This window comes from Periophthalmus magnuspinnatus, chromosome 11 (genome assembly GCF_009829125.3).
Source record: "Periophthalmus magnuspinnatus isolate fPerMag1 chromosome 11, fPerMag1.2.pri, whole genome shotgun sequence".
NCBI classification, from domain to species: Eukaryota; Metazoa; Chordata; class Actinopteri; order Gobiiformes; family Gobiidae; genus Periophthalmus; species Periophthalmus magnuspinnatus.
Genome location: NC_047136.2, coordinates 18,501,763 through 18,527,470, shown reverse-complemented (window position 1 = coordinate 18,527,470; position 25,708 = coordinate 18,501,763). Strand labels below are relative to the sequence as shown.

Genomic DNA, 25,708 nt, shown 5'->3' with positions numbered 1-25,708 from the left:
TTTGTGTAACAGTAGTTGTACCATTATATTATTTGTATCACCTGAATTCATCCATGCTGATTAAACTCAATAATCTCAGCAGCAACAGTCAGGACAAACAAGAATACTGCTTCCAACTGCAAGAAAAGGGTTAAAAAAACAAACAAATGTAAAAGCAAATGAGGGCTTTCACATAAATTGTGTCTAAAAAATCAAGAAAGAGTTCATGCAGTGTGTCAGATATTTAAAGCCTTGTATCCTGTTTGTTCATTTACCATGGCAGTATGATCTTATTATATGTCCTACATGTTACAGTTTTAACTAAATGACTAAATGACACAGAGCAAACACAGTGTCTGACGCTGATGTTCAGTACTTACTATCTCTCTACAAACACTGTTACGTAGACACACAGGATTTCCTGCACCAAGATTCGGACTCAAAGTTGTTTGCGTTTCCTTGGCAGCCACCAAACCAGAACTGAGCACATGAGTTAGCCTCAGGGTCATAGTACCAGCGCACCACGTACTGCCTACAGGGGCCTGGGTCCAGAGACTGTCCACAGCCTGCATCTGAAAAGCAATAGTCAACATAGTTATCACTTTAAACATATGGAATATATATTAAAACTGCGTTGAATAAAGTTTGAAACTGAGCAAACACGGGTTAAAACTGCAGCTTCTTCATTCAACTAACAGTACTTTTAGCAAAAAATATTTTAAGGTGGTTGGTTGCTTGTGTGGCTACCTGGCTGACACACTGAGCATTTTTTGAAACCGTTTTTTTTTAGCTCAGTTTTTACCATCATATTATGGGATTTTAACCAACTAAGAATTGCAGTATATGCAATTCAAAGGACACAGGTAAGAGACTGTTGGACGGTGTGAAATAAGCTGTTTGTTTTTCCTGTTTTCATGGAGACCATGCAAGAGGCTAGCTAAGGAGCTGCTTAAGGAGCTAGCTATAGATATTTGATATTTTATCAACAGAGCTGAGTGAGAGTAAAGCTTAGAAAAGGCTTTCCTGTTGTGTTCACCTGGCTTTCTCTGGACACTGGCTGTGACACAGAGGGACACTTTTGTCCAGAGGGCTGTTTCTCTCCTCAAACTGACAGACAGTCTGCTGACCCCTACCTGACCAGTTCTCCTGTTACACCTCACTGAGACCATTGACTGAGACACAAAGGGGACTGAGAATTGCTGTTGTGTTTCTGGAATTTCTCTCAGGCTCAATAAGGCTCTGTCAAAAGGCTACGCCCAAAATATTTTTCAGTGTCAATAGGCCCTACATCCTTATAATCATTTTTTAATTGTTTGATTGGACAATAAAGTTACTGTTAACTTGTGCACAGAGAAGTGTGACTCACTAAAACTGTCTTACAGGAAAGGCATGATGTTAGCAATGTTTATATTTAGTTTAGCTTGGCAGAGAGCTGAGGCAGGTGCAGCACCTGTCTGTTAAGTTATGTTTTCCTATGTACCCATGTGGGAGGTTTGGGACGTGTGGCACTGTGTTTGGCGCGGGCTGTCGGTTCACGCGAGAGCGTCTGTTATATGCTTCACTTGTTCACTAAGGGTATGTGAGAAAAAGTTATTACAAAAAACATCTTTTTATTGGATCAACATTGGTAGCAGAGGATGGCTACTGCTGGTGTTTACAAGATTCCGCCGCCATTTGATGAGAAGACGTCTTATGAAACTTGGAAAAATGAAATTGAAATCTGGAGATTAGTGACCGATCTGGACAAAAAGAAGCAAGCGCTAACAGTTACCTTATCGCTAAGAGGATGGGCGAGGGAAAGTGCGCTGGAGATTCCCGCTGATGTTTTGAATTCTGACACCGGTATGACCGCTCTCTTGGAAAAATTAGACTCCGTGTTCTTAAAAGAAGAAAAAGATCGCCAAAATGAGGCTTACATGGAGTTTGATTGCGTCACCAGAGAGAGCACTGTGTCCATGGTGGAGTATATTGTCAAGTTTGAACACCGGTACAACAGGATGCACAAATTCAGAATGGAGCTTCCAGATGCCGTGCTAGCCTTCAAACTACTAGATACGGCCGGACTCAATATAAAGCGCCTGGTCCTGCACCACCTCAAGTCCTTCACCTCCCCCCTCCTGGACCCTCTGCAGTTTGCCTACAGAGCCAATCGGTCTGTAGACGACGCCATTAACCTGGCCCTTCACTTCATCCTCCAGCATCTGGACTTCCCGGGAACCTACGCCAGGATCCTGTTTGTGAACTTCAGCTCTGCGTTCAACACCATCCTACCTGCTCTGCTCCAGGACAAGCTTGCTCAACTCAACGTGCCTGACTCTACCTGCAGGTGGATCAATGACTTCCTAACAGACAGGAGACTGCGCGTGCGGCTGGGGAAGAATGTCTCGGACACTCGGACTATCAGCACAGGATCTCCACAGGGCTGTGTACTTTCTCCCCTGCTCTTCTCCCTGTACACCAACTGCTGCACCTCCAGCCACGACTCCGTCAAACTGGTTATGTTTGCGGATGACACCACCCTCATCGGACTCATCTCGGACGGCGATGAGTCTGCCTACAGGAGGGAGGTGGACCAGCTGTTGTCCTGGTGCAGCAGCAACAACCTGGAGCTTAACGCCCAGAAGACAGTGGAGATGATTGTGGACTTCAGGAAAGTCACAGCTCCCCTGCCTCCCCTCACCCTGAAGGACTCCCCCATCACCACTGTGGACTCTTTCCACTTCCTGGGCACCTGCATCACCCAGGATCTCAAGTGGGAGCCGACCATCAGCTCCCTCATCAAGAAAGCCCAACACAGGATGTTCTACCTGTGGCAGCTGAGGAAACGCAAGCTGCCGGTCCAGATGATGGTGCAGTTTTACACGGCCATCATGGAGTCCATCCTCACCTCCTCCATCACTGTGTGGTTCGCTGGGGCCACTGCCAGGGACAGACAGAGACTTGTGTGCTCTGCTGAGAAGGTGATTGGCTGCAGCCTTCCATCTCTACAGGACCTGTACGTCTCCAGGACTCGGGGGCGAGCAGGCCATATAGCAGCTGACACTTCTCACCCTGGACATGGACTATTGGAGCCACTTCCCTCTGCCAGGAGGCTACGGTCCATTGGGACCAGAACCTCTCGTCATAAGAACAGTTTCTTCCCCTCTGCCATTTGTCTCATGAACACTTTATAATAATTGCACAAAGCTGGACACTTTATAACACCGGTCACTTTAATAAGTCATGTTTGCACTGTTGTTCTGATGCTGCTGTTGTATATATTTTCTACCTTTAAGTATTTTATTTGATTTTTTAAGCATATCTTTTTTTAACTTTGTGCATGTCCTTATTTATATTTGTATTTATTCAGTGTGTTTTATGTTGCACTTTATTACTGAAGTAAGTTCCTAGTTTGTGAACTGTGTTCACAAACGATGGCAATAAAAGGATTCAGATTCTGAAAAGATAAATAGATATACAAGTAAAAGAGACAGTAAAACAAACAGTCCACAAGGCCAAAAGGTGGCGCAAGGCACAAACCCCCATTGATAAACATGGATTAATATGAGGAGTGCAACATCACTTTGTTTTCAGATGACACAGCAGTAATCCACACAGCCTGCACAAGAACAATGTGTGGAGAAAAATGGCTGGAAGATTACACAAGTGGACTGCCAAAAAGTGAGTTACACAAAATAGTAGGTGAAATCAGTGCAAGACCATTCAGATTTGGTGATGGTAAAGTTGTTCATTCCACAAGAAAAGTTACCTTACCAGCAGAAATAGGTCAGACCAAATGCAAAGTAGAAACAGAGGTTGTCCCTGCAAACATACCATTGTTGCTAAGCATGGCTTCACTAAAAAGGGCAAGTGCAGTGTTAGACATTGAACATGACAAAGTGACAATGTTCAAACAACCTGTTAAACTTGAACTGAGATTTTCTGGACATTACTGTGTGACCTTGAGAGACAAGAGCAGTCAGGATAAAAAGGAGACAAGAAGTGAAGAGGAGGAGATTCTCATTGTTAAAGAAAACATGAGTACACAGTTGACAGGTTGACCTCACCTGTTCAGGGGCTCACGACAAAGAAAGCAGCACTTTTCTCAAGAACATTGTAAAAAACTGTGAAACATGTACCAGTTACACTAAGCCAAAACATATGCCAATAGCTGGTCTGCCAATGGCCACAACCTATAATGAAACAGTGGCTGTTGACTTGCATAAGCTCGATAATAATGTGTGGCATTTGCATGCGATTGACCACTTTACCCGCTTCAGTGCAGGAAGTATTGTCACATCCAAGAACCCCAAAGAGATTGTGAAACAGTTTATTCACTGTTGGATCAGTGTTCATGGTCCCCCGTGCAGACTGCTTAGTGACAACGGTGGTGAATTCAATAATGAAGAAATAAAGGACATGGCCGAAAAGTTTAATATTGAAATGAAAACAACTGCAGCTTACAGCTCATGGAGCAATGGGCTTCTGGAAAGGCATAATCAAACTCTCACTGAAATATTGCTCAAAGTTAAAAAGGACAAGAATTGTGATTGGAGAACAGCACTAGATTGGGCACTAATGGCAAAGAACTCTATGCATAATCTACACGGGCACAGCCCCTACCAACTAGTGTTTGGTCAGAATCCAAACTTGCCCTCCATGCTTACTGACAAATACCAGTGTGAGCTCTTGAGTAGCTCAACACATCGCGATGCTACATGCTATGAGAAAGGCAATCACAGAGGCAGAATGCTCCGAAAGACTTAGGAGAGTCATTTGGAAACAACTACGGCCAGTTGACAGGTATGTCTACTGAGTCTACTACAAGAGGGTGGACTATAATGAGTGGAAAGGTCCAGGGGTGATGATAGGACAAGACGGAGCTGTTGTATTTGTTAGACATGGAGGATCTTATGTACGGGTACATCAGTCTAGATTAAGAAAGGTGCATGAAACTCAAACTAAGGCAGGCGATACAAAATCAGAAATGAAAACTACTGAAAACCCTATAGCACCACCAGCAGCAGGTCTTTCTGACACTGAAAGTGATAAAGATGCGACACAAGACCCTGAGCCACTTAATGCTGAGACCAATGAACCCCTGATGCAGCAGAGCTAACTACACGAACCAGTCATGGGCAGTCTCAAACACCACAAGCCCCTTCTTCCTATGAAAGCCTTCAATTAAAAGATGGCCAGGTGATTGCATATATAGACAATGAAAGTGGTCAAAGCTGTACTGGAAAAGTCCTTAGCTGAGCAGGGAAGGCTAAGGGAAAACATAAAGACTAGTACAACTTGCCGGCAGTAAGTCAGACCTGTTCCCAGTGCATGTTGGACTCCGCCAGGGCTGCCCTTTGTCACCGGTTCTGTTCATTATATTTATGGACAGAATTTCTAGGCGCAGCCAGGGGCCGGAGGGGGCCTGGTTTGGGAACCACAGGATTTCATCTCTGCTGTTTGCAGATGATGTTGTCCTGATGGCTTCTTCGAGCCAGGACCTGCAGCAGGCACTGGGGCGGTTTGCAGCCGAGTGTGAAGCGGCTGGGATGAGAATCAGCTCCTCCAAATCCGAGGCCATGGTTCTCGACCGGAAAAAGGTGGTTTGCTCTCTCCGGGTGGGTGGTGAGTCTCTGCCCCAAGTGGAGGAGTTCAAGTATCTCGGGGTCTTGTTCACGAGTGAGGGAAGGATGGAGCGTGAGATTGACAGGCGGATCGGTGCAGCGTCTGCAGTGATGCGGTCGCTGTATCGGTCCGTTGTGGTAAAGAAGGAGCTGAGCCGGAAGGCGAAGCTCTCGACTTACCGGTCAATCTACGTTCCTACCCTCACCTATGGTCATGAGCTTTGGGTAATGACCGAAAGGACAAGATCACGGATACAAGCGGCTGAAATGGGTTTCCTCCGCAGAGTGGCCGGAGCGCACCCTTAGGGATAGGGTGAGGAGCTCGGTCCACACGGGAGGAGCTCGGAGTAGAGCCGCTGCTCCTACACGTTGAGAGGAACCAGCTGAGGTGGCTCGGGCATCTGCTCAGGATGCCTCCTGGACGCCTCCCTAGGGAGGTGTTCTGGGCATGTCCCACCGGGAGGAGGCCAGGACACGCTGGAGGGACTATGTCTCTCGGCTGGCCTGGGAACGCCTTGGGGTCCCACCGGAGGAGCTGGAGGACGTGTCCGGGGTGAGGGAAGTCTGGGAGTCCCTGCTTAGACTGCTGCCCCCGCGACCCGGCCCCGGATAAGCGGAAGAAAATGGATGGATGGATGGATGGATAGTACAACTTGCAATTTAGCCAGCCTCAGGAAATAGCAGGCACATCAAGATCAGTCAACCTTGGAGTAATGGACAGTGTTCAAGTGGTACCCTCAGAAAGTAAGGAGTGTGCTTACAACAATAGAGATGTTTTTGTTGTCCATGACAATGTCTTCGTGTCTGCCAAATACACAGAACTCACAAACTGGAAGAAAAATTATGTATTTTAAGACGTCAAAGAAGAAGGTCAGAAATGTGTCGCAACAAGGTGGGTGTGCACACTTAAAGAAACAGCTGTAGGGGTTGTGCCAAAAGCTAGACTAGTGGCAAGAGGCTTTGAAGAGCTAAACACACAAGATTTACCAAAAGACTCACCTACATGTGCTACAGAATCCTTGAAAAATGATTACAGCGGTTGTAAGTCAAAACAAATGGCAGCTGAACTCCAGGAAGCACAGAGCAAAGGAAGAGTCTGGAAGTTAAAGAAGTATGTTTATGGTCTAACAGATGCTTCTTTGTACTGGTATCACAGAGTCAGAGATACCATGCAGCAGTTGGGAGCTCAAGTGTCAAAGTTGGACCCAGCAGTGTTTTACTAGCTCGATCAGCGTGGCACAGTGAAAGGAATCTTTGCGATTCACGTGGATGATTTTATTTGGGGGGGGGGGATCGGTGTATTCTTCACAACTGTCATCCCGCAGTTAAAAGCTGCCTTTCAGGTAGGACGGGAAGAGCACAATAACTTCAGCTACATTGGAATGGAAGTTAATTCGGTGGAGGGTGAGATACAGGCACAACAAAGATCATACGTTCAGCATCTGCAGGCTATTCCTATAGACCCCACCAGGGCAACACAGCGTGAACTAGCTTTGACAGCCAATGAAATGGACATGCTTAAGTCAAAGACTGGACAAATACTGTGGGTAGCAAGGCAGACTGGACCAGACATTATGTGTGACATATCAATCTTGGCATCTAACACCAAACATGCTACTATTCTGACTCTGCACTGTGCAAACAAACTTATTAGAAAAGTCAAGTCAGACGATGCCATGTTGAGGTTTCAGTACCTGGGAGAGAACAGCTCCCTCAAACTGGTGGTGTACAGTGACTCCTCCATGGGAAACCTGGCAGATGGAGGCACACAGGGTGGACATTTCATCATGCTCATGGGTGAAAATGGAAAATTTTCCTGGCAGTCCAAGTGCATCCGGTGAGTCGTGCGGAGTACATTAGCAGGAGAGATTTTGGCACTTGGCAAGTGGAGGAGTTCAAGTATCTCAGGGGTCTTGTTCACGAGTGAGGGAAGGATGGAGCATGAGATTGACAGGCGGATCGGTGCAGCGTCTGCAGTGATGCGGTCGCTGTCTCGGTCCGTTGTGGTAAAGAAGGAGCTGAGTCCAAAGGCAAAGCTCTCGATTTACTGGTCAATCTACGTTCCCACTCTCACCTATGGTCATGAGCTCTGGGTAATGACCAAAAGGACAAGGTCGCGGATACAAGTGGGCGAAATGGGTTTCCTCCGTAGGGTGGCTGGCCGCACCCTTAGGGATAGGGTGAGGAGCTCAGTCACACAGGAGGAGCTTGGAGTAGAGCCGTTGCTCCTACACATCGAGAGGAGTCAGCTGAGGTGGCTCGGGCATCTGCTCAGGATGCCTCCTGGACACCTCCCTAGGGAGGTGTTTTGGGCATGTCCTTCCGGGAGGAGGCCCCGGGGAAGACCCAGGACACGCTGGAGGGACTAAGTCTCTCGGCAGGCCTGGGAACACCTTGGGGTCCCACCGGAGGAGCTGGAGGACGTGTCTGGGGTGAGGGAAGTCTGGGAGTCCCTGCTTAGACTGCAGCCCCCGCAATAAGCCCCGGATAAGCGGAAGAAAATGGATGGATGGATGGACTTTTGCACTTGCAGATGGGATTGATAGTGCCATCTTTCTAGCTACACTTTATTCAGAAACCACTAAGGACTACTCATCTAAAGCTGTGCCCATTGTTTGCGTAACAGACAATCATTCTCTTCTGGATGCAGTTAAATCTACAAAATCTGTCACAGAGAAAAGACTGTGCCTTGCGATCAGCTCGTACACACTGGGACTATTCAGCAGATTGTGTGGTCGGCCACCAAAGAGCAGTTGGTTAACTGCTTGACCAAAAAGGGGGCTTCTGCACTTGGTCTTCTGAAGGCCCTCAGTGAAGGCGTTTGCAAACAAAAAATCTAAATGAACTTTGCAATGCTTTATGTCTGTTGTTTATTTGTTCTTGAAGTAATGGTTACATGCTTTATTTTTACAGCACTTTTCTAAAAAGAAAAAAGGGGAGATTGTTAAGTTATGTTTTCCTATGTACCCATGTGGGAGGTTTGGGAGGTGTGACACTGTGTTTGGCGCGGGCTGTCTGTTCACGCAAGAGCGTCTGTTATATGCTTCACTTGTTCACTAAGATGCTAACAGCCTGCGATTACCTGGCAGAGAGGTGAGGCAGGTGCAGCACCTACCATGGAGGAGCATGTGATTACCTGGCAGAGAGGTCACAATGGCTGGAGGGACTGGTTCTCTCACAGGGGCTAGTGTGCTCTCTGTCCCACCCTGCTCTGTGCTGGGGGCTAAGGTGACGTCCTGGCGCGGCCTCTGCCTACCCCCTCCTGGATCTGTGAGGGATGGGGTGGGCGGGCGCTGATCCTCTTTAGGACTCTGGGTCACCGCCTTTGTAGGTAGTTCAACCTGAGGGAGTGAACATAAAGTTCAAGGTTGGAAAATCACATCAATTTAGACAAAATTGAGTAAGATTTGAAATGAAAGCTGATGAGTTCTATATATACATTTCACAATAATTTACAATAATAACACAATAATAATTTATAGATGTTTCAGAAAATAAACTTTATTTTTAAGTATAAAATGGGATTTTCTTCTTCTAAAGTTGTAACTTGATTTTTAATTTGCAGCACTTGAAATCCTGTCAGGACTTCCAAACTCACTGGTATATTCTTGTCCTCAGGTGACCTCTCTGTGGGGGCTGGAGTTTGTGGAGGCAATGATGAGAAGATGCTGTCTGGTAGGAAAGCCACTCTATTTTCACAGATCCGGTTCAGTAATTTGGTCTCTAGTGCTATAGAAACACAAGGCAAGCAATGAGACCAGATAAATCATTTGCACATTACATTTCATATACTGAAATAATATTCAAGCCTTGTGGAGACATCAGTAACTTAAGCAGCAGCACCTCAGTCACATCACAAACATTGGGCCTCAGTAACATCAACATTTTGCCTTTACAAATTTGTACTTAAGACCAACATTTCAGAATTCACAAAATTGTTCTCAACTGTAAATGGAAGAAGAGCACCTGGAGCAAATTATTATGCAACCAAAAAATCTAATTCCCCAATGACTGTAAGTGATATATTTTCTGAAATAATTTCTTATAAAAATGTGACTACGTGATCCAATAACATTTATGAGGAGTTTGATAGAGCATGTAGTCTATTTGATCAAACAGGCTTTATACAGGCTGGAATGACAGTCTCAGACTGTTCCAGCCCCAGTGCACTCCATATGGGCCACTGAAACACCCCACACCCCCATGAACCCACATGACCAGAGCGCACTCATCTTCATATGTATTCGGGGTGATTTGGTGATTTGCCATTGGAGAGCTCCTGTGGTGTATGTGCCTGTGGGCCTGTGTGTCAGTACTGTGGGCCTTACTGGGCAGAGTCCTGTAGTCATCAATCAGATAGATGTGCTGGTGGGCTGGCTCTGAAGCAATGGTGCTCATCTCAGCCTCAAACTCTGCATACAGGGGATCTGTGTGGTTCAGCATCCCAATCACAAATATCTCTATTCCCGCCTCGTGTGCTCGTGTGGCCGTCTCCTCAAACTGCATGGCGTCCCTGGGGTCAGCCTGTCCGTCAGTCAGCAGCACAGCCACCCTCCTGACACCGGGTCGCGCCTCTTCAAACAGTCGGGTGGCTCCATGAATGGCACTGCCCGTGAATGTGCCCTCTCCTAGGTAAGGCATCCTGCGAACCAGCGCTCTGAGATGCTCCTGGTCAGCCTGCTGCTGCAGACTCTTGATCACCATGTTGATGTGGCTGTAGAGCAGCAGGCCCACATGGGCGCCCTGTCTGCTGATGCTCAGGCGCTCCATGAGGGACACCATAAAGTCTTTGACCAGCTCAAAGTTCTCTGGACCTACACTTTCAGAGCTGTCAATGATAAACACCAGCTCCAGGGGGTACTCTCTACACCGCACACCACAGCCTTAAACAAACAAAAGACAACCTCATATGTCTGCTTACATTATCAGAATCAACTCTAAGAGAAAGCATCATTACCACATATCTCTCTTATTATCTGCATAACCTCTTCTGTCTGTTCAGAAATGACACAATCAGAAAAGAAAAACAGAAAACAAAAGGGATGAAATGATGAGGAGAATGTGTTTTTTACTCACTGACAGTCCTGGCTCTCCCTTTTGCCCTGCTCTGCCCTGTTGAAAGGAACCTTGTTTTAAACACAGATTAAAGAAATCTCATGAAAAGTGCCAGTCACATATGTAATGAAAGGACAAGTCACCATTGCTCCAGAAGATCCAGGCTCTCCATGGTCTCCCTTGTCTCCTTTCTTTCCCCGCTCTCCAGAAACACCTCTGTCCCCCTGTGCGAAACAGACATTTTGTTACCACAGGCAAAGAAAAATGTGTCTGTGAAATGTGTCTGCTCACACTACTGTACCTTCTCTCCTGGAAGTCCATCCCCTGGTTGGCCCCGTGGACCCACTGGCCCCTGAAAACCTGGCTCCCCCTAATGATAAAGATGGTAAGACACATAAAGGGCAGCAACAGTGGAATGAAAAGCTTTGTACCAGTCTGACATTACCTTAGGGCCCTGGATCCCTTCTCCTGGAGGCCCAGGCACCCCTGGAGGCCCGGGCTGCCCAGGGGAGCCCTGGATATAGAGCAATAGCATGTTCACATATTTATAATTAGCATATTTGAAAAGCTTTAGAAAAATAACCATGCACAGACTGACCTTTGGTCCAAAAAGACCAATCCCAGGTGGACCAATTGGCCCCGGAACCCCTGGTAACCCTCTGTCCCCCTGAAAGGTGAATTACATCCAAATAAATGTCACTTTCTGTTATCTGCTCAAATGTCAGGACTTAGTATAGGCAACCTTAGATCCAGGCAGCCCTCTCCCCTCTGGGCCCATGTCTCCTTGTACGCCAGGTAGGCCAGGGAGCCCCTAGCACAGAAAAGTTTTATCATTAGCCTTAGTACAGAAGTGAGTGGTGGTGTGCTGAAGTTGTTCTTACCGGCGCTCCAGGCAGACCTTCACCCTTCTCACCAGTAAGCCCCATAGGCCCAGGGCTGCCTTTGTTTCCCTGAAACACAGTTTAGTTTACAAGCTTAACTGTCAGGAACATGGACTGTTTCACTTGTGTCAATGAAACACACAGAATCTAATTATTCACTCCATAACAGTGAGGAACGGAGTTCTTGAAATCACCCAGATCCTTTTAATCAAATGAACAGCCAGCCACCAATGTTTGTGCTCTCACAGTTACTGTAACAGGAACATAGTGAAGATAGGGAGGTTGCCTGTCCAGTACTGAGCTGAGCAGACTTATGCTGCAGCCAAGGCTAACCAGATCAGCCTTTTCAGATCGTAGAAAATCATAATGTCCAGGATTAGAGTTTAAAGAAAGAAGATAACTTACTACGAGTATGTGTGTGAACTGAAGATAAAGGGTCTTTAAATGTGTCTTTAAATGCAGCAGCTGGGTAGCATGGTAAAACTACAGAGCGCTGTAAAGCAATACTCTCAAAGCTGAAACATATATAAATGACAAATAAAACATGTTTAAAGGCCAATCCTGTGTCACATCACCAAAAGGTTCCTGACTGTAATGACCCTGCCCTGGAGCAGAAACAATAAACTGTGGTGCCTGTAGTGCCCCATGGTGTGATAGTGAGTGCAAAGGCAGCTGCTACTACCAAAAGTTAGAAAAAACATAAGAACCACAAAAGGCAGCTACAGAGCAAATACCCCCCAGAGCACTGAGATGATAAAATCTGTATTATGCAATAACATTCATTCAATTATCCAAATTGACAATGTCTCCCTATGTTTTTTTCTGGTTGTGCACTCCACAATTGATGGAGTGCACAACCAGAAAAAATAGGGACATTGATACTTTGCAGTGACATCATGCTGGAGGTGTTCTACATGTACGTCTGTGGTGGAATGTTTATGCAGTTACCATGGTAAGAGAACACATTAGCAAACACTACAAAAAAAGTTTGAAAAAATATAAAATGGATTTAAGCAACATATTTTCAGGAGCCTGTAATCAATACAAATACTCATAGCCCTGTTTAGGAGTTTGATGTTCAACAAAAAAGGTTAGAATGACTAACTGAAAAACTATGAGCTAAAGCTAGCTAGCTTGTGACTGTAATGTTATTTGAGAGGGACTTGTTTAATAGCACAAGTCATCTCACCTGATGTGGTTCCAGCTAAGTCAGTTCTTTATGTTCAGATTGTTTTAAAACAAAACTCAGAATAAAGTCTAATTTGAGTAACAGAACTTCAGATAGAGCAGTGCCTGCAGTTAGCATCATACCCCCATAGAATGTTGATGACATCAGCTGTAAAGTATCAATAATATTCAAAATCTTTGGTACTCAGGTGACTGTATGACATGCTGTTGCTGCTTCCTACTACACTGGTATTTGGCACATTGTCCTTCTACCTTTGGTCCCATGATTCCAACTCCAGGCTCTCCGACAGGTCCTGCTGGTCCCACTGTTCCTGGGTCTCCCTGTGTGGACAAGACAGTAACAATCTACACATGCAATAAGATATAGAGGGCTTAAAAGTTTTTAAAGGTATCCAGGTATGTTTTAATGAGGAAACGACATTATAACATAGATCAGAGAATGGCATAATAATTAAACAGTAAGCAGTTTGCCTTGGAAAAGAAGGGTAAAAAGATGTTTGTCTTTTTTGCTCCTACAGTGTAAAAATCCATTGAAACAGCACTTACCTTTGGTCCTGGGACCCCACGGCCCGGAGCCCCAGATAGTCCCACCATCCCCTGGCTCCCAGGTTCTCCCTAAAAAAAATAATCTACCACTGAGCATCCCAATGAAAAACATCATACAGCTTAGGCCATTTTCCAAGTGTGTTTTTATACATACTTTTTTATATAATAGTTGAATCATTTTTGTCTCAATTGTGATGGCAAGCTCCATTAGAGTAACAATTATGTATACTTAAAAAAAAACAGTAATATTGTATAATAGAACTAAATAACTTAGGTGGTTTGTGCTCTGAATTGGCCATGACATTTTACTCTTAGGTTCATTTATTCTCATTGAAAACCAAACTTCTGTACAGCCCAAATAGTGAGATTAAACATTCCAAAAACTATTTCCCTCACTTTTCTAAACAGAAACAATTCATTTTAATATTGTTCTGTTTCACTGGTGACGAGCCGTTGCTGACTGTAACAGAGTTTACTTCATATTAAATCAACAGGCGTGTAAACTAGTCATGTGCCCAAATCAAATTTCAGTTTAGTAAATGTTGTTTTTATACCATTACTGATTTATAAACTAGTTAGATTATGTACACTGTACAATAGATTAGCAAATCTGTATAAGACTGATTAAAAAAAAAAATCAAAGTTGTCAATTTGTCATTTTTTTATTTTCATAGATGTTAAATTAAAAAAAAAATCACATATATGCTTATTATTTTTGAAGTATGGATAAAATTTATATCAGATATTTATAATTAGAAAATACTTACAATAGACATAGAGAGACATCTTTAATCAGAGTTTATTGTGAAAGTCATAATCATGATGTCCCTTGCTTTTGCATTGGTTCCCTATATTTTAAAATACAGATTTGACCAAAAATATGAAACAAAGTCATTATTCAAATAATAGACTAAATCTATTTGTGTTTACCACAGAAGATTAAAGTAGCATGAACTAACTTTATCAAACAAACTGAAGATAAAATCTAATATTTTACTTTGCGACAGAAGAGACACAGTTCTTATGGTGTCTCAAGTGCGTTTCTATGGTGCCCAAATCATCAAATTGATTTCTTGGCTATAAAATTTTTTCTGATTGGTCAAAAATGGAGCCAATGACACCCACAAAAGCAGCAGGGTCTGGAGAGTACAGTTGTACAAAAAAGTCAATTTGGCCAAAAAATTACATAAGCAGTTATACCTAAGACCGTTGATATGAAAAGAGATGTTTAAGCATAGAAGTAGAGCACAGGCAGAGTTGCATACCTTGGCCCCTGCAGGTCCCACTGGCCCGGGGGGTCCTGGCAGTCCTCTGGCTCCTCGGTCCCCCTGATCGCCCTGTGAACAAGCACATGTCAGTAATTTTTTTCTAGTTTTTAATCAAGAGGTCCACAGCCAATCCTCTGTCAGAAAAAAATATATCCCGTGGAGCTGAATCCAGACTTTTCTATTGTTGTATAACTTTACTGAGAGGAACTCTAAAATTATTAACCCTGATGCTAGTTTTTGCCAGTTTTTGCAGCCTACAGTACATATGTTTTGCGTCTTTCTATGACCAGTGTAACTGGCCTATCAGTGTGCATGCTCAAGAAAAAATGACATCTAATTTTATGCTTATTCATGTTTTGTTTGCTCTTTTCTTCCATGCATTTTGTATTTTGACCCTAGAAGGCCCTGCAAAGGCTGCAGATGTATGCATAGATGCTTTAGATTCTTTAGATCAGTGTCACTCAAACTGGCTTGCAGATCACTGGTGGTCTGCAAGCCAGTTAGTGCCCCCTATTGGTCAATGATAAAATTATAAAATAAAATGAATTTTAATTTTAGTGTTCTTCAAATTTCCACTTAATCAAATGTGTTGGCTTTCAATTAAACCTAAACATACAGCATGGAAATAAACAAAATTTAGCTCTTATCAGATGTATTTCATTTGTCCCACACTAAGGAGCAGGACACTTAGCTGCCCCGTGATTCATATATTCACTGCGCATCGATAGCGGAGGCCTAGCTTACGATTTTCTTTTGACTGTAACGCTTAATGTTCCATTTAATACGTACAGGAGTCCGAATACGTGAAAACAAACTGTGAGTCTCTGCAAACAGAAAATTTTCCCTTCAAAGACACGTGCGCACAACGAAAAAAAACAATGCAGGCGACTTTTCCGCAGCAGGGCTCTCATTGGCAGCTTTGTCAACCCTTCTGTGTCTGGACACACAGAAGGGTTGTATGGCAGAGCTTGAGGTGCACACACAGTGGAGACCTCACGCTTGCAGTGGCACAGTGCACGCACAAACGGGAATCTTCAACAAAACAGGGAGACAGTCACGGACGCACAAGGACATGCAAGTCAAGGAAAGGGAGAGGAGACAGTGAAGAGGAGTGCCATGCTGTCTCCTACCTCTCTTACCTCTGTTTCTGTCCTTAAATAAAAATCCCTCTGTGCTGTTGTTGGCCAATTTGGGCAGAAAGAGTTGACTTTGTCGATGTCAAGCCCCTCCTAAGTGCGTTAACATGAAGCTCCTCACACGCATATGACTGTTCGAGGAGAAGTGTGATAAAAATGCTGAATTGATAGGCTTAAATCACTACTTGAATATTTGTAAATTATTATTTTTTATTTCAATAACAGTGCCTTATAGTCATTTTCCTGCTGTTCTTAGTTGCCTAATCACATAAACACATGTTTGCATGATAGGTCCTCCAATTGCCTTTAACAAGAAAGTGGTCCTTGGTCTGAAAAAGCCTGAGAAACATTGCTTTAGTAGGATAAGATTTACGATTACCTTTTCTCCAGGTATTCCTTTTCCAGGTGCTCCCTCAGCTCCTCGGGCCCCTGGTACGCCCATCTCTCCCTTCAGGAAAGCAGCCACATCGTATCAGTCCTAAAAAAATTAACTGTAAGCACACACCAAAGATACTGGAACTGACCTTGGCTCCAACTGCTCCGTCCTCTCCAGGAATCCCTGGGATCCCAGCTGCCCCCTCTGGCCCTGCTTCTCCCTGAAAGACACAGTGGTCAGGTAGACCCCTGTAAGCCTGGCACAGATGTGACTTCTGTAAGACCCACCTTTGGCCCAGGTTCACCCACTCCTCGCTCTCCCTGAGGCCCTGGCTCACCAGGAAAGCCTTGGTCTCCCTAAAAACACAGCACAAAGGCTACTTTCAAGTATAAAAATCAACAGTAAGTCCTAATGTTACCTTTGGACCAATAATGCCAAGTCCAGGAGGGCCTCTAGGACCAGAGGGCCCAATAGGTCCTTGGTCCCCCTGAAATAAATATTAAGTAAATGTACAGTATGATTGGGGAAAAAAATGCACATGACAGGCTCACCTTGTCTCCCTGTATACCTGCCCCAGGAAAGCCCATCAAACCTGGTAATCCTGGGACTCCACTGTTTCCCTGGTGGTTAAAAGAGAGATCTGTAACTCATTCACAATGTAATATTACGTTGATATTATAAAAAGCCAGGAGCTCACCTTTTCACCTTTAGAGCCAATTCCAGGAGGTCCGCGGATGCCCTTGGGGCCCTCATAGCCCCTGTCGCCCTATGAGCACACACATAATACTACTCTTGTTTGGGGTAGACACTGTGGATAAATGAGATAGATAGAGCACACAACAACCTACCTTTGGTCCAGGCAGGCCTTCACCGGGAAAACCTGGAGATCCTTGCATGCCTGGAGGACCTGCTGGCCCCTAAACAGAACAAACTCATTTAATGAAGTGTGTTTCTACACTGCATTGTATATACACATGTACACTCACAGGAGTGCCGGGCTCTCCTATTGCCATTGGACCCTGCGGCCCCGCTCTGCCCTGGTGTCCTTTGTCACCCTAAAAACAAGGGGAATCACTCCATTCAGTTTATAGGACAGAACTCTTCTGTGAGAGCCGGGTCTTACCTTTGGACCAGGGTAACCCACACCATTGTCTCCTGAAGGGCCGGGCACTCCTCTTACCCCTCGCTCTCCCTTTAGGGATGGATATAGAACATGTGCACTTGTAACACTGTACCAGTTTTTGCGACAAACACATAATAAACACTATACTTGTTTTATTACCTTGAATCCTACTGGCCCCTCTGGGCCCTGGTCTCCAGGGGCTCCCTTGGACCCCTACAAAAGACAAATAAATAAATTAATATATAATTTCTTACTTGCTATAAGTGCAATGTTATTTTTACTGACATTTAATAGTGCCTAGAAAGTCTCTGCTGCCCTCTGCTGGCAAGGCTGATAATTGGCTTGTTAAACTGCATGCCTGCAGGACTGAAGTCATTTGACTAATTTAAATACTCACTTTTAAACTAACACAATCTCTGTCAAGCAAGAGAAGTTAAATATAAAGTACTCATGACAGGTTAGACTATTCATTTTACTAAAGCACAGTTAAAATCATTAGATTTCAACTAGATTTAAGATTTAGCTAAATTTGTAAATTGTTTCCCCCACTTCGGCCATTTTTAAAATTTTACTTCTTGATAAGAAATTATGACATACTAGGGAATTCCATAACTGTACCTAGCAACCGTCGTGCACACTGGGCCACCGGTTGTGTCAAATAATAATTTCTGTGTACAATGAAGAAGTTGTGGGCCATAACTCCTCTAATGTACACAGAAATGATTATTGGACATATACCAATACAAGAAAACACCTTTATTTTGTTGAAATTATGTTTATAATATCAGAAAAAAATTTGTTTCTTGCATGTAAATTGCGCTGAACTTTTGGATGTCATAAATATGTTTTAGAACTCGTTACTTCCAGTAATTGTCAACATATTTTTTAACTTTTCAACTTGATGAAAAAGTCAAACTATAAAACTGTGCAAAACTATAATTTATATTTACAGCAGGTTTTATCCCATCAAATTAAATCACAATTCGAGAATCATTAACCTGTCATATGCACTTGGGCTGTTGTTTCATCTACCATTAACCAACTCATTAACCAGGACAATAAGAACAGCAACAGCTCATCAGCACTAAGCTGAGTTAGACTGATGGGGACATGACTTGTTTATAGTAAATTGGATGCATAGGCAGCCCCTGGACTATCCTAATGCTGTGGGACACAGTGTGGTTCCAGTGGCTGTGGTGGACTACACCAGAGAAGGATCAGGCCTAATCCACAGCTCACATTCCTCATGTGCAGAAGGTCAGATGCACTGACCGCTCCTAGAGAAGTGGACAGTGAACGTGTGAGCGCTAATACTAATTCAAATCTAGAGATTCAACACCCAGACATGACCCACAGACACAGACATTGTGGTTCCCACCACAGCGGGTATGCCTCATTAGTGTTTTTAACAGACAACATGAGCCCATTCAGAGCTGTAAGACATGTAACACATTTATCGTCTTTTAATGTGCATTTGGAAGTATTGTATCAGTAATGTAATACTGTAAACTGTAAAAGTTTGAATTCATATTTAAATGTTTATACCTTCTCTTGGTGCTTTTTGTCCCTCTGTGAGTCAAACAGCCCCTGACCAATTATAACAGAGCTCTGCAGTATTGATCATGTACTCCCCTTACAATCAGTGTGTTAGATTTAAGTCCATTATTCTTATTCAAATTATTATTATTATTATTATTATTATTATTATTATTATTATTATTATTATTATTATTATTATTATTAAAGTATGCGTCTGACACATAGAGAACCATCAGAGAGGTTTAATTTTCACCTTATCTCCTTTAGGGCCTGCAGGACCTGGCGCTCCAACTGTTCCCTAAAAACAGAGTCATAGACAGTTATTATAATGAAACCTTTAATATAAAAACATACATCTGAGTCTCACCTGTTGTCCTTTTTTACCAGGGGCACCACAGTCGCCTCGTTCACCCTATAACAAGTCATTTTAATCTGGCACTGATCCAAACTCCTAGTCCAACAGAGCTCTGCAGGCGTTTACTTTGGCTATAGTAACGCTGCATAACATAAGACTATTATATACATACCTTTTCTCCTTTGCTGCCTGGCCGACCCTAAGGACACATACACATACAATCATAGTATTTATGTATTCACTCAACTTCACCTAGGTAGTACCCAGAAGTGGGTAGTACTCACTTACATTTACTTAGTTACTTTTCAGAGTAATTTTGTAGCAGCATACTTTAACTCCTATGTGTGTAATATTTTTACTGAAGTAACAGTACTCTTACTTGAGTTTTCGTTACACTCCCCCCTGTGAGCAAGTCTACAAGTGACAAAATGTTTATGTTGATAATATGAAATACCGGTAACTTAGTTTTCTAATTGTTGTATCTATCCTTTGAAAATAGCAGATTTTGTGCATTACATAATGTTTTGTCCTGTAAATTACATACACTTCAAATTATAAATCAGATGTTACTCTTTAAGTTACTTATTGAGTAATGTCTTTGACCACTACTTTGTATTTCTACTTGAGTAATATTATTTTAAAGTAATGCACTGATACAGCTTTTTTGTTCCCATATCAATATCAATACTTTAGCTTTTGATACCTGTCCATACCAAATATTACCATACCATTGTAGGGAGCATTTTGTTTCCATCAAAATATAGTTAACTTACTACAATTGTGTCATTTATCCAGCAAGTAGCTACTGAACATTTTCAGCATCAACATGAAAAAAGTTCAAACTATATGAAACATTCTAGGCCAACATTAGTCAGTAACTACCGGTAGTAACCTATATCTAATATCTAATAAAAGGTCCATATATATGATAACAGTATCATATTGGTGCATTCCTAGACGTTATGTTACTCTTACCTTAAATACAATTTTTGGCTACTCTAACCACCTCTGATAGTGGCTCACAGATGCAACACCTCCTTTATATACTTTTAGTCACATTTTGTCTGTTAGCATCCAGATATAGCACTCTCTGATAATAATCTAATAATGTTCAACACAAATATATAACAAAGGTAATACTGTAATTAAGATGTACTTACCTCAAGACCCTCCATTCCAGGTCTTCCGTTAATACCGGGCTCCCCCTATGTGGAACCAACCAGACCAAACATCCCATCAAAGCACTATTCACACTGTTCATGGATTCACTGTGTTACCAACAGAGGATTTGGGGAACAATAGACTTACGCGAGAGCCCTTTGGACCTGGAGGGCCATCTGATCCGGGCTCGCCTGGTTTTCCCTGCATCAAAGTACGCCAGAGAATTAGACCAAGATCAACCATGCCCCTTTAGTGGGGCATGGGAGTGACCTGTCTATGACCAGTGTGCAGAACAAACCAGGACTATAGCCTAATCCTGACCTTTGACCTCCAACCTCTGCAGCTCCACACAGTTCTACAGAGGCTTGGTGCGCTACTCTGATGCTACACTTACACTGTGGGAAACATGCACCTGTTCCAGAGGGCACTGCAATCACTGAGCCGGCTTCAACTGTCATCAACTACTGCAATACTACTTTCAACTGTTGTACAAATGTGCTTTGTAAAGTAATTTGAGTTTTTTTTGTCATAATTCAGCCACTGGCTAGTATTTTTTTCTGTGTATTGCATATACTGTTAATACAGTATTTTGTCTAAAAACATAAACAGATGTTTTATTTCTCTCCAGTGCAAGTATAATATTTCAATAAAGTTACATTTTGAAATCTGAATGTTTGTTTGGAAAACATAAATGTGAAAATTATAATTTGAAATTGAAAACATAAAAAAAAAAGTTTTTCTAATGAAAAGTGAGATATCTTAAAGTTTTAAAAATACTACTACTACTGCTTTAAAACCTAGGTAAGGATTCATTATGAAGTGAGCATGAATATAATAAAACTTACTGGGCTTCCAGGATGCCCCCTCTCGCCCCTGTCACACAGACAAGACTTGGGCTGTGGACACTAAACATATGCATTATAAAGATAGTACAAGAAATACATTACAAGAAATACATACACTGCAAGATGTGTATATAACTGGCCTTACCCCAGTTTTTAATATCGAATTCTGAAAAGAAAAAAACAAGACATAATCATTGTTTGCATAACGCAACCGGGCATTCTAAATGCTACATCTGTGACTACATTTGAAAACAGCATTTTGTGAAAATGTTGATAAACTGTTAGTGAGAAGGTATAGAACATTTGGTCCAGGATGAGGAATCCCATATTTGGTGCCACTAAACCTTTAGTGCCTTTTCTGTTACTAAAGCAGCAGTATATAGAACTGACCATTTCTGTGAGCAGCCTGTCCCCTAGCTGGCTGTCCATGAGGCTGAGCACATGCTGCTGTGGGGGGGCACTAGCGATGGAGCGTAGCCTGGTGCCCATGGGCCCATCCCGGGGCAGAGAGGACAGGTGGACAGTGAACACACGGATGTTGTGCTGCTTGGCCTCTGCTGCAGCAGATACAGCACTGGGGCTGCGCGGGTGGTCTGTGCCATCAGTCATCAGTACTGCCACCCTCAGACTGCTGGGGGACGTCTCACGCACAAACACCTGACACATGCGACATATATTACACCCTCACAAACGCTTTGCATTTTATTACCGGCAGTTATGCAGGGATGTTTAAAATAATTCTGCACCAAGGCCCAGCTTTGATTATTGGACACTAGTCCCTCCAAAAGTGGGGAACAAGAAGCTATGGATCACTTTATGTTATGACAAAGAATGAATCGTTTTCACAATTTTTAATTGCCTTTTTAATTGCTTTTTAAAAAGCAGTTTGGACAATAGTGAGTCGTCATACCTTGGTGGCGTTGGCAATAGCATAGGCTGAATAGGAGCCGTGTCCGATGAACTTCATGGAGGCAAGCCTGCTCTGGAACACGTCTATGTCCTGCCAGTCCCTGAAGTTGTGCTCCAAAGACACTGAGCTGCTGTACTGGAGCACGGCCAGGCGGACCCGCATCCTCCAGCCCGCAGAGTGGAGCTGGACCAGTCCATAGCTCAGGCTGGAGACAAACTCCTTCTGACGCTCAAACAGAGGACCTTTGGCTGTCTCTGAGCTGTCCACCATGAAGAGGACCTCGAGCGGGCACACCAGGACTGGGGAAAACACATGTTTAAAAGTAGTGTTAGGTATCGATATTACCAGTTTATGAATTATAAATACAGTTTCAATAACATTAGACAACACTAAAGGGCCCATTATACGCTATTTTCTGATCTATGTTATAATGTTGTTTCCAACCCTGCAAATTTAAGAGTTCTTTCTTCAAACTGAAAACACTCTGTTCCACTTTGTAATGTCCTGTGGTAATACAGGAAGCTCCCCACTTATAAACTCCATACACCTTCACTAGAATCATTTGGATGATTTCAGTCCTGGAATTGACGACCTTTACTGAACTAAAGATAAAAGGTAGCTGTTAACCTGAAAACTACCACCACATAATATTACACGGTGTAAGAGAGCATAGTCAGCTATGGAGATGTAGACATACTAATAATAAAGACACAACTCTAGGTATGTTTTTGATTAGGTAACAGCATTATAATATGGCTTAAAGCTCAATTTATACATACAAGTTTTATATGGAGCTCAGGAATGTACAGTTTTTCTAGTTCCAGAAGTGAAATCCTCATGTATTTTGCCCTTAGAGTTTTTGAAGTTAAAGAAGACATATTATGTGTTTATAGGTTTTTATTATTATTTTAGGCTATATATGGTATTATCATGATTTTATATTTTGTTCACTGAGAGGGACCAACTAAGGCCCTTGATCTGCCCCTTTAGTATTGTGCCATCCATATTGGTTACACTCTGAATTAAAAAGACTTGCTCATATTATTACGACTGGTCCTTTTGTGAGGGACATGTTTGTAAGCATACTGTCTCAGTTTCACCTTTCTATCCAAAGTCCCAGTGCCTATTGCTTAAGTGCATGTGTGTGCATGTTCTAATTAAGGCCCAGAACCATAACCATAACACATCTCATAAAAGCTTATTTTACATACCGGTAATATGTTCCCTTTTACATTATTTTTGCTGATGATGTTGTATGTTTGGATTTAATATAATCACATTATAATTAGTTACCACATAGCGAAGCCTCCACTCACTGTGCTTTCACACTGTATTATTCAAATGTAAATATTTGAATCTATTTACATCTAGATTGTCTGCCCACTGTTGCACACTATTAACCTCAGAATGTCAAAAATATTTTAATATGAATAGTAGGGATGCACCAATCCAACTTTTTCAGCTCTGATACCGATTCCAATACTATATCTGCTGGTACCTGATATTAAGTGATACCAGGGCAGAGACTGAAAACAGCATTTATTTCCTCAAATAAATAAAATAAAACTAATCTCTAATCACAACTATTTGTATGAGTATAAATTCAAACATTATAAGCCTTTCTGCGCTAGAATATCAGCTGAACCCATATTTGGAAGCCAATATCCAATCCAGCAAATTTTGAGTATCGGCTCTGATATCTGATACCACTATTGGATCTGTGTATGCCTAACAATTAACATTTAAAAAAATCAAACATCCCTTATGCTAAAGAATAAAAATATTTGATTTGATTAAATAAGGACTTATGATGCGATCCATGAAAGCTATAAACAAACCTTTGGCATCATGTAGCAGCACACGGTTATCATCCCGTGGTCCTTTCCTTCTCTTCGGCTCACACTGGACTAAATGTGACAGAGTCAGTAGAATGAGGCCGTGCAGGAGCCAACCCATGGTCAGTCTTCAGCCCACAGTATAAACCTATGAGACAAATATTATTTTGACTTCATTCTTTGTTACTTTGCTACTTTACTCACTTAAATGTCATCAATGCACTGAGTGAGTGACTGGTGGATTTGGCCAGTTGCAATAAACTGTGAATATTCAAAGAAGCAGATGCCTGTAGTTACCTCTTTGAGGCAATATAAATGTACTACGTTCATATGTACCACAATAAAATTGAAATTGTGATATTGTTTTTGTTTTGCTTTTTGACATATCGCCCACCCGCTAAATAAAAAAAATATATATATATATATATATATATATTCCATCTTACAGTTCACCCGTGCAACTGTTCCAGAGATCTAGCTACCATCTCAACACCAGAATTTCATATTTTTAAATCTACACAGCATTTAATTTTTAGGACTCTAAATGGCCAAATTGCAGTATAATTTACACGTATAATGCGTTGGCATTATAAAATAACACTAGAGGGCAGTAGCAGTTTGTGCACAGAACGTTTCATTCACTTGTTTCAAATAGGTTATAATATGATTTAACAACTCTATATATTGGGCAAGGTACTGGTTATAATGGCAATATAATTTTTTTTTTGAAAATGGAAGAGAAAATACAAGATTTTCACTTTTTTTTTGTTTTGTTTTAACAAAACCCCCTATAGGCTATTTAGCAAGGTAATCAAGGCAATGAACGTTACAGTGGTTGCCCATTTAACCAGAGGTGGCTAATACTCAGTTACATTTACTCATTACATGTACTTGAGTTGAGATTTATTTTTTAATTAATTGTACTTTTCTAGCAGCATGCTTTTACTCCTACTTCAATAATATTTAGTCTGAAGTAGCAGTACTTTTACTTGATTCAAAGTAAGTCTAGAAATGACAAGCTTTATGTTGACAATAATAAATTATTTGAACATTTCCGTTTCATTATTTTAGAAATAATGTCGTTTTTCTCATTAAAACCACTCTTTCACTCTTGAGTAATTTCTTGGACCAATACTTTGTACTTCTACTATTTTGAAGTATCTTAACTTACTTGAGTACATTTTTTGGCTACTCTACCCACCTCTGCGTTTAACCAAATAGTATCCACTCAGCATAAAACTTTAGACGACATTATCAGTCTGTGCACCATTTTATAAGACCTAATTATTTGCATCGTGTTTAAATAACTGTATTACGCAGTCCTGTCCTACCTGTCCGTTTTCTAATCCATGAATGAGAAGGGGAGCCGCGGCTGCTCCATTGATGGTGCCTACTCCGGGACAGACAGAAGCGGGAGAAAGCCCGACCTGCCTCCGCCTGGACTGCGCTCTCACCGGTGACAAGCCTCATGTGTTCCGCCCGACGCACGCACGCACGCTTCCGGAAACCCCTTCACAATAAAACTCGGGTCATATTTAAATTTAACATATTAATTGTGCTCGGATAAAACTGAGACGTCATATTAATGTTAAGATTAGGTTAGCAACGTTAACATAGCACAGGTGTTGTTTATTTCAGCACCATAATCTCACGTTTTATGAAAAATAAGTTCCAATGTCGTGCTTTTATTTGTTAAAGCAAACCCATTATACGAAAGCGACTTTTACCAGAACAATTTTAATTTTATTTTTTCAGAACAGAATTTTTTCAGAACATAAATATATATTTTTTCAGAACATATATATATATATATATATATATATATATATATATATATATATATATATATATATATATATATATATATATATATATATATATATATATATATATATAAAAACAAGCCTT

The 25,708-nt window shown here is 42.1% G+C and overlaps 1 protein-coding gene across 1 annotated transcript; it reads right to left on the bottom strand.

The window, feature by feature from the left end:
• Nucleotides 1–368: 368 nt before the first annotated feature.
• Nucleotides 369–25,186, bottom strand: col28a1a (collagen, type XXVIII, alpha 1a). The gene is made up of 36 exons (XM_033974882.2): nucleotides 25,132–25,186; nucleotides 23,804–23,948; nucleotides 21,966–22,264; nucleotides 21,446–21,712; nucleotides 21,201–21,221; nucleotides 21,056–21,115; nucleotides 20,358–20,411; nucleotides 20,210–20,254; nucleotides 19,222–19,248; nucleotides 19,062–19,106; nucleotides 18,948–18,992; nucleotides 17,315–17,368; nucleotides 17,156–17,224; nucleotides 17,019–17,087; nucleotides 16,881–16,949; nucleotides 16,730–16,798; nucleotides 16,584–16,652; nucleotides 16,451–16,519; nucleotides 16,320–16,388; nucleotides 16,181–16,252; nucleotides 16,036–16,104; nucleotides 14,518–14,589; nucleotides 13,253–13,321; nucleotides 12,959–13,027; nucleotides 11,519–11,587; nucleotides 11,380–11,448; nucleotides 11,236–11,304; nucleotides 11,083–11,151; nucleotides 10,939–11,007; nucleotides 10,781–10,861; nucleotides 10,659–10,694; nucleotides 10,540–10,576; nucleotides 9,911–10,465; nucleotides 9,181–9,311; nucleotides 8,719–8,923; nucleotides 369–551 (listed from the first exon to the last, which is right to left on the bottom strand). Exons 2-36 carry the CDS (start codon nucleotides 23,919–23,921, stop codon nucleotides 379–381), a joined length of 3,432 nt encoding a protein of 1,143 aa, XP_033830773.1. The 5' UTR covers nucleotides 23,922–23,948; nucleotides 25,132–25,186; the 3' UTR covers nucleotides 369–378.
• Between the last annotated feature and the right edge of the window lie 522 nt (nucleotides 25,187–25,708).